This window comes from Oryzias melastigma, linkage group LG18 (assembly GCF_002922805.2).
Source record: "Oryzias melastigma strain HK-1 linkage group LG18, ASM292280v2, whole genome shotgun sequence".
NCBI classification, from domain to species: Eukaryota; Metazoa; Chordata; class Actinopteri; order Beloniformes; family Adrianichthyidae; genus Oryzias; species Oryzias melastigma.
The window spans coordinates 8,448,874-8,458,129 of NC_050529.1; the positions used below are offsets into that span (position 1 = coordinate 8,448,874).

Sequence of the window (9,256 nt, forward strand, 5' to 3'; positions counted from 1 at the left end):
TACAAAAGCAGTGTTCAAAGTATGCTAACGGCCCTGTCCTGAGCTGACCCTTCGTTAAGGACGGGTTGGTCTACAGTTACATGTAACTAATAGAATTTCCTGTTTCAGCGCCTACAGTTTGTAACCAGATCTACGCTCAAGAGCTCCGACAGGACTTTCCAGCAACTGCGTGTTGCAGCGCTGCTGTGTCCATGTTTACAGAATGTTGGCACCGGCGCTAATGGGTCTGCATGTGTTGATAGAAATCATGTTCATCGCCATTTGAGATGTGTGGAAATGCATGCATGCATACAACACCAGCTAAATGTGTGGACACACCTTTTTACTCAGGGGTTGTAGCTGTGTGCATGTGAGCTATAAACACTCATATATGATGTTATATAATAAACCAAAAAGAAGGTAAACATAACAAAATGTGTTTTATATTTAACATTTTTGGCCATTCTTTTTACTATTGATCTCTATATTCAATAAAAATACACAATTCTTGGTGGAGTGAGTTAGTTGATATTAACAATATTAAAATAGTCAATTTTCTTACAATCTTCTAATAAACTTGTCTTTAATTGTTTTTTTTTTTTTGGAAAAATATAGTTCAACTGAACCCAGGTTTGTCATAAATGTGCTATTGGGCAGATCTAAACAGCAGACAGAGTTTGGAATATGCGGAATAAGAACGGTCTAGAACAGGGGAGTCGAACTGGATCACACAGGGGGATAAAATCCTAAACGTACCTTAGGTTGCGGGCCGAACACGATAAACATTTCTTGAACATTTTAAAACAAAATTTTTAAAATTTAAAACACTTACTTTTTAACATAATTATGAACTAGATATATAGCATTACCTGTGATAATGCTAGTGTGAATGCTGTAGGCAGAATTTGGTTGCTAAAGATGCTAGTGCTGATAGTTGAAGATGCTGAAATTGATAGCTAAAAATGCTGAAGCTGATGGCTGAAAACAATGAAGTTAATAGCTGAAAGCGCTGAAGCTTATAGGCAGCTTAAATATTAGCTTAATGTTAAATTAGCCTAAAAAATAAATAAAAATAAGTTAGCCAAAACAGCAAGAAAGTAGCTAAAAAATAGCTATTCTTCAAAATATCTTAAAAAGATGAAAAAAAGCCTAAATTAGCCTAATCAGCTAGCATGTAAGTATTAGCCTAACTCAAAATAGCCTAAAAAAACTTAAAAAGAAAAGCCTAAATTAGCCAAAACCGCTAGCATGCACCCCAAAATACCCTAAAAAATCTTAGTGAATGCCAAAATAGTCCAAAAAGCTAGCAGAATGCCAATTTTTAAAACTTTTAAAAATTAACTTATTACCATAATTATGAATAATAAAAAGGCAGGAATATTATCACACAATAAACCAACTTAAACTTTAATTAACTTTCAATAATTTTCTCTCCATAAAAATATGTATTTTGTCAAAATATACAAGTTAGAAAGAAGCCAAGATAACCTATAACAATAAAGTAAAATGATCTGAAGGGCCGGATAGAATTACCCAGCTGGCTGGATCCGGCCCCCGGGCCTTGACTTTGACTCGTGTTCTAGAGCCTGAAAGGGCTACTACTCATCAAAAAGCCACGCCACAGTTTTTTAAATATTTTTTTCCCATTATAAAAAATTATAAAGTTAAAGTTTATATAAAACCAACTCTAGTGCAACAATCGTTGATACCAAATCAAAAAAACAGGAAAAAAGTTTAGGGCACAATAGTCCAGTCTGGATCTAACCGGTGAAATTTGTAAGTGCGTCTTCTCAGAAAGTTTATCAACTTGTATCTATTTGGCAAATTATAGCTGCCTCCAGTCATTTACGTTGTACAAATGTTTCAGTCAACGAGTTGTCCCTTGTTACCACCGTTACCATAACAACACAGCGCGACCAATGAAACCTGTTCAGCTTCCGTTGTTAAACATGAACTATTAATGTCCTTGTTAGCCGTGTTGCTAAGAGTTGAAGACCAATGTGTCTCTGTGTTCTAAAGCAAACACCCCGTCCTTGTTCCAGCCATTTGTCAATGTCAATAAAGTCCAGTTACTGTATAAACAGCATTGATACTGTATAACAAGGAGCACTCAAACATGAGATCACAATCTGGTACAGTGTAAATTCCATTCTTGTGAAAGTTTCTGGAGAATATTTTTAAATCAGTATTTTATTCACAGTAAATATTTGTATAGATTTAGCAACTCCCTATCTTTTACATATATTTTGTGTATTTAAAAGGTTAAAAAAAAAACCATTTCAACCATGAATGAAGATTGGTGACATCTCCAAGCAAAACGAGCTTAAATACTTTTAAATAAATTGAGCATATTTATGTACAAATTCATATTTAGACTAAATTAGATGATGAGGCAGGACAACCTAAATTTTAATTTCTCTTTCCCTCTACTTTGTCCAAAAAATGGGCAAACTAACTGTTGCTTAATCTACATTTACCATATACAGTAGTCTTTTGCAATTTTTTTTTTTTTTTTTTTTACAGTGTATTGTGTTTGCGTCCTGATTGGTTATATATCATTGTCAATCAATCTTTTTCGTATTTATCGTTTTGAATCTGTTGATTTTCCAAATCTGATCAAATCTTTGGTTTCATTCTATAAATCATTCTTCAAAGATTTAAACTTGGAGAGTTTAAAGAAGAGAAAAAAGTTTGCAAATGTTCTAAGAAAAGTGTAAAAAGTGTCTTTAAACATCTATAGTAATTGTAAAAAATGAAGAGGACTACCGGGTTATTTTAAGACCGTTACTCCCACGATAAACGAGGGACTACTGTATATAGTCTTTAGGCCTAAAGCTTTTTTAGTTGATGCCGTTAATGCTGAAGACCCACAGAGTTTATGTAAAAATTCTCCTTTTTTATTCAATAACGCTCTGAACTTATATTACCTGCAGCTACCATTTCATTTTAATTTTGCCTTCATCAGCGCTTTTAGTCTCCCAATATCACCATTTCTTTTGGCCCGAAGCCTGTTTTTCATCATCTCTGACGATGGACCACAACAGCTGCATTTCCACTGACGCCATTGTTGCTTTACTGCTTCCCAGCAATGTCAACCAGTTTGAAGAGTCCTGACATGGAATAGATGGACTAACTTCCAGGGCTGTCATAAAGGACAAATTCCAGCTATGTCCTGGAATAGGAAATGTACTTTTGTGTACCGATCGGAAAAATATGTGTTTAAAAAGTCAGCCCAGGAAGCTATTTAACCCACATTCATCATACTTTTCTCATAACTTGCATTTGCTTCTGTCAATGAAGGAATGGATCTATTTATAACAGATGGAGGCTAATGAAAAATGCATGAACTTTCTCTTGTCCTCCCCAGGTCCGAACACTATTTGTCAGTGGACTACCACTGGATATTAAACCGCGGGAGCTGTATCTCCTCTTCAGACCATTTAAGGTATGTTTGGATGTTTTAAACTGATGGGCTGCAGCTATTCTTAGCAGTTTCCTCTCCGGCACTCAACGAGACCTCCATTAATGGTGATGAAATAAACGGCAATGGAAACTCTCCCGCGAGGTCCCAGTGTCTCTGCTCCTAAAGCCCAGGTTCAATCACGGCTGGATCTACAGGAAGCTTGGTGTGCGTGTGTCTCATGGAAAAAAAAAAAAAAAAAAAAAAAAGAATGGCTTGATGCCTGCGATACAAAAACAAAGGCGTTTGCCTCACCTCAAAAGCTCATCGTTGCTACCGGCACCGGGAGCTTCAAGTTTCACTGCATGTGGACATCACAAGCTTTCTTGCTATGGTTCAAGAGAATATGTTGCATGGAAGCAAATAATTATTGACTCAAGAGTTGCTTATGGTATGTGCTCCGACCAATAATCAGTCTTAACCCTTTAACACCAGGGCTTTAGCCTCAGTGTTGACGTTCTTTGAACTACCATAACTCTCCAACCGTTTATGCAATTAGCGTAATTCCAACAGATTCTAAGGCGTTCATATGCAACGTTTAAGTGTCAAGTAAATCAGCAAATTCTGTTGCAGAAAAGAGGCTTTGCGGCAAAATGCATTGGCGAAGTGTCTGAATCTATTGGAATTGCATTTAATAGATAAAAGGCCCTGCGACAGACTGGCGACCTGTCCAGGGTGTACCCCGCCTTCACCAATCAGTAGCCGGGATGGGCTCCGGCACCCCTGTGACCCCAAAAGGGACAAAGCGGTCCTGAATAGATAAAAATCTGAAAAGTTCTGTCTGTTATTTTGTTGTTGTCAGCGACAACTACCGTAACTCTATGTAACTTTACGCCAGGGGTGTCAAACTCAATCACACAAGGGGCCAAAATCCAAAACACACCTTAGGTTGCAGGCTGAACAGGATAAACATTTATTGAACACTCTTAAACTACAGTTTTAAAACTTTATAAATCTAACTTTTTAATATAATTATGAACTAGATATATACCATTATCTGAAATAATGCTAGTGTGAATGCTGTAAGCTGAATTTGGCTGCTGAAGTTGCTGAAACTGATAGCTAAAAACGCTGAAGCTGAAAGCGCTGAAGCTGATAGCCAGATAAAATATTAGCTAAATGCCAAATTAGCCTAATAAGCTAAAAAAAAATGTAGGCTTGCCAAAAAAAAGTAGTCCAAAAAAATAGCTAAACTTCAATATTAGCTAAAAAAAAACTGAAAAAAACATAAATTAGCCAAAAACCTAGCATGTAAAAATTAGCCTAACTCAAGCCTAAATTAGCCAAAACAGCTAGCATGTAGCTGACATATTAGCTAAACTCCGAAACAGCCTAATAAATCTTAGTAACTGCCAAAATAGTCCAAAAAGCTATCAAAATGCCAATTTTTAAAACTTTAAATCCATAACTTTTTAACAAAATTATGAATAAGAAAAAAGCAATAATATTATTCCAGAATAAATCAACTTAAACCTTAAATAACTTTCAATATTTTACTCTCCATATGTTTTGTCAAAATTATACAAGTCAAAAATAAGTAAGGGATAATACCCGACGAAGTGTGCATTATGAGAAATTAACGCACGACGCGGAGGCCTAAACCGTCCGACGCGAAGCGGAGGACGGTTGCCTCCGTGAAGTGCGTTAATTTCTCATAATGCACTCTTCGGAGGGTATTATCCCGCTTATACCATGGTCATTTACAAAATAAATAAACATTTAATCAATATTTAGTACTTTATTCTTGTTATTTCTTTGGTTTAGCTCATTTTTTCACACAAAGCGGACTATTTGATCATCCGTGATGCGGTTTGTTGTCACGGTGACATGAAACACGGCATGAAGCCTGAAGCCGTTACAGACCTCAGCTGCAGCGGTAAAGTGTTGCTGTTTTGAAAGAAAGACCCGGACAAATTAGGATATTTTTCTTCTTTTTCTGACGTTAATCCTTCAGTGAGCAGCTAGAACATATTCAGCTTCTGTCTGTGTTTCATTTCACGGCAGGTTCGTTCTTCTGAGCTGCTCTAAAATGAGAAACTCCCTCTTGTGGTGAAACAGAAGACTACACCTCTCATGTCGAGTGGTGTTTTATTAGAAGGAGAATAACCAATTTGTCAATATTAATTTACCTTACAAAAGGAGAGGAATATAAATGCTGGTCGCTACAATAAGTTGAATAAAGCATCAGTTCAGAGATAAAGTTCATCCATTACTGCTTGTTTTGTCCAGACAATGAAGGAAAATGTGTTTTAAAGAAGCCTGCGCAGTGATATCGAACGTTTGGTCTGTGTGACCGGAACTTCTTTTTTAGGTGTGGTTTATCACCGTGGTATATCAGTTTTTAATGCACACCCAGCAGCCAATCAGAATCGAGTATTCACCCAGACCATGGTATAAGCACAAGATAACATCGGGCCATTAATAACAATAAAATAAAATGATCTGGAGGGCCGGATCCGGCCCCTGGGCCTTGACTTTGACACATGTAATTCCAGTGGATCTGAAGCGGAGTAAATCAGTTTTATTAATGATGTACTACTGATATACAACACTTTACAGTATTGAAGTGTTTAGGATATAAATGTAACTTCAGTGGATTCTTTAAGCTTTTATGGAACAGTTAATTGTTTGAATGCTTTGCAGCATTCATACTCACATTTACACAAACTTCTCATAGGACTCGGCTGCTTGAATGCATGCTATTGAGGTTGGTTTGAACACTAAAGTGTTGATGCTTCAGCTAAGAAATAGTCTCCCCAACATTGTCTTTATTCTAGCTCTGTCCGTCACTTAACCAGATTTAATTAACCCTGATGTTCAGATTGATTACAAACATGCTCTTTTTCCCCCTAAAAGTAGATTTTCTAAAGTGATGCTCTATCTTTTTCTCTATTTCAGGGCTATGAAGGCTCCTTGATTAAACTTACTTCCAAACAGGTATGTTCAGACCATTGTTTCTATGCAAATAACCCAATTATTGATGCCATACAGCTGTTATTTTGTCGTTGCACAGCTCGTTTGTATCCCCCTCGCTGGAGGTTTCTGCTTGTTAGCTACAAGGAATCAGCCTTTTCTTCCTTTACAAGAGAGACAAAAAAATGAAAGGAGGGAAAACATGCTGCATCAACTTGCCTCTGGCAGAGGCAGAGACTGCTTTTAGAGACAGTCAGTCAGTGGGGTCTGCGGGGACGTGCGAGGATGCGAGTGGAGAAGAATTTCAAGGTGTCAAAGCGACAGTTTTGACAAAAGCAAGTACTGATGGTGGAGTTTTGCCTCCAGGGGCGCAGGACTGAAAATGAGCTCAGCTGGCAGGCGTCCATATCCAGAGTTAAGCAATTTAGCGTCATGTCAGTGTTCTTATTACCACATTACGCCGGTTCCCATGCAGACGTTACATGCTCATTAAGCAGGTTTAGGGTGATTTAGATTAAATGTGCTGAGTGTAATACCTTTAGGACTAAAAAAAAAGCTGAAGGATTACATTTTTCTTTCTGTTGTTGTATAAACACGGAGGGAAAGGGATCTCCAGAACAAGACGATGCAGTGCAGCCGCTCTGTTGTGGTTACAGCTTACCACCAACAAGATAATTAGCAACTTTTCTATTGTGCTTTTAGAGGCTTAAGTGCTGTAATGTTGAACTTGTTACTGGGGTTTTTCACTTTATATCTTGTTTTAATTAATTGCTTTTTTCCAGAATTTTACATTTTGCTTTGCTTTTAATCTCTGGACAAGTATAGTTATATTATTTTGTGTTTTTTTTATCAGCAACACAAAATGCCAATCTTCAAGCTATTGTAACTCTTCAACCATTTACGCAGTTAGCGTAGCTTCAAAGGATTCTAAAGCAGAGAAAAGCAGCTTTGCGCCAATATGCAACAGTTTACTGTACGGGTTGAAGTACTTTAAGGTAGTAAAGTACGGTAATACTTTACAGTAGTGGTGTCGAACTCAATCGCACAAGGAGCCAAAATCCAAAACACACCTTAGGTCACAGGCCGAACAAAATAAGCATTTATTGAACACTAAAACTAAATTTTAAAAACATTTTAATATAACTATGAATAATAAACAGGCATGAATATTATTCCAGAATAAATCAATTTAAACCTTAAATGACTATTAATAATAATTTAATAAATAACATTAAAATAAAATGATATAATTACTCAAAGGGCCTTAACTTTGACAAATGTGCTTTAGAGTTTCTTACTTTACGTAAGACACAAAATGTATCTTAAAGCAGAGTTCCCCAGCCCGGTACCGGTCCTTGGGTTACTCGGTACCAGGCCGCAGACAGAAATAAATAAATAAATAAATGTGCTAACTTGGATTATTTCGTTTTTTTTTTTTATTATTATTATTATTTTCTGATTCTAAAGGAAGTTTTATTTTGAAAGGCTTCTCGATTCTGTTCACACCATCCGTCTGGGTCACGTGACTTAAACAATTTCTACAAATCAGCAACTTTTATTTCATTTAATCTTCATCATCTGCATAAATAAATATCTACTGTTATTTTTAGACTTCTTAAGGCAAAATGTATTTTACTGTCATTTATTTTGAAAATAGATTTTCATAAACCAGAAGCTTACGTTGACACTAGAGCTAAAGCTCCAGCGCCAATCCGGAAGCCAAAGCGTTTTTTCTTGTGCTTTTTATTTTTTATATATTATAGTAATATTAAAAATAACAGTTGTTTTAGAAGAACATTGAAGTACCAGTTCTTAGAATATGTTATATGTCTTTGAATGGTTGAAATAGGATTTGAGGGTTAAAATCACTGATTTTATAATCTATGTTTTCAGCGTATTTTACAGTTTCTTTATTAGTACTTATTCCGATAACCTAAAATGAAGGTATTTTCAGTCCCATGAATGGAACTATTTGCATCGTAAAACTCAGTCTATGTCCAAATTCCTCCCCTACTCACTATACAGTGTAGTGCTGTCCAGATCTACTAATTCCAAAATCAAGTGTACTAGAAATTTGCGAAAAACTAGCGCGCATCAATGCTCACTAGATTAGCGAATATAGACCACAATGCATTGTGGTTGAACAATTTTGAACAAAAAAACATGTTTAAATGTAATTTTTGAAACAAACCATCCACATTTTCACCGTCAGAACACAGTGGAGTCATAAATAAATGTAGTGAAATATTCGTTTTTAATTTGATTTTCACTTTGCTAAATCGGTGACGTCGTGGAAAAACGAAAGAAAAGTAATGAATTGCCTTCAAAATTCAGGGCACTATATAGTTTTTTAGCAGTCAGGGATTTGGACATAGCCTCAGAGTCAGATTTAAGTGAAAGAAGACTGCGTGTTTGTAGAACAAGCTAACCAGGAGTTAAGCTAGCTTGACTTTTACTTTTTTAAAGTGCTTCAATCCGGAAGTCAAGAAGCTTTTTTGTTTTTTTTTTTCTTTGGCTGTATCATATTAGTATAAGAAAAAATGCTTTTTTAACGAGATGATTGTGATAAATGGTACTTTTTAGTTTTAAATTTCCGTCTGAATCTAACATTTTGTAAACGTTTTTAACTAAAAGCTGCTGCAAAACTAGTAGACGCTGCTCGTTTTTTGTATTCTGATGGACTTCCTTCAGCTTTTAAGTAGACAAATACAAGATTAACCCTTTTTGTCCCTTAAACCTAACGTTCGAGTCCCCAGTAAGATCCTAAGCAGTGACACTTGAACCGCCTGAGGGAGCGAAGGTTACCTTCCCCGATAAATGCCATCCTCAGCATGGCAAATGTCAGCTGATGCACGAGTTCAGTCAGGAGTTCTGCGCTGCCCCATAGACTCCCCAGGCATTGTT

The 9,256-nt window shown here is 36.3% G+C and overlaps 1 protein-coding gene across 6 annotated transcripts in view; it reads left to right on the forward strand.

Moving 5' to 3' along the window:
* Positions 1 to 9,256, forward strand: part of LOC112156109 (RNA-binding protein with multiple splicing) — a 49,952-nt gene that overhangs the window by 17,870 nt on the left and 22,826 nt on the right. For all 6 annotated transcript variants that reach the window (XR_004949600.1, XR_004949601.1, XM_036216613.1 and 3 more), the window contains exons 2-3: positions 3,347 to 3,424; positions 6,338 to 6,376. Coding sequence is in view for 4 of the 6 variants with exons in the window: in XM_036216613.1 (XP_036072506.1) it covers positions 3,347 to 3,424; positions 6,338 to 6,376 (117 nt within the window). In the remaining 2 variants the exon portion in view is untranslated. The remainder of the gene's footprint in view (positions 1 to 3,346; positions 3,425 to 6,337; positions 6,377 to 9,256) is intronic.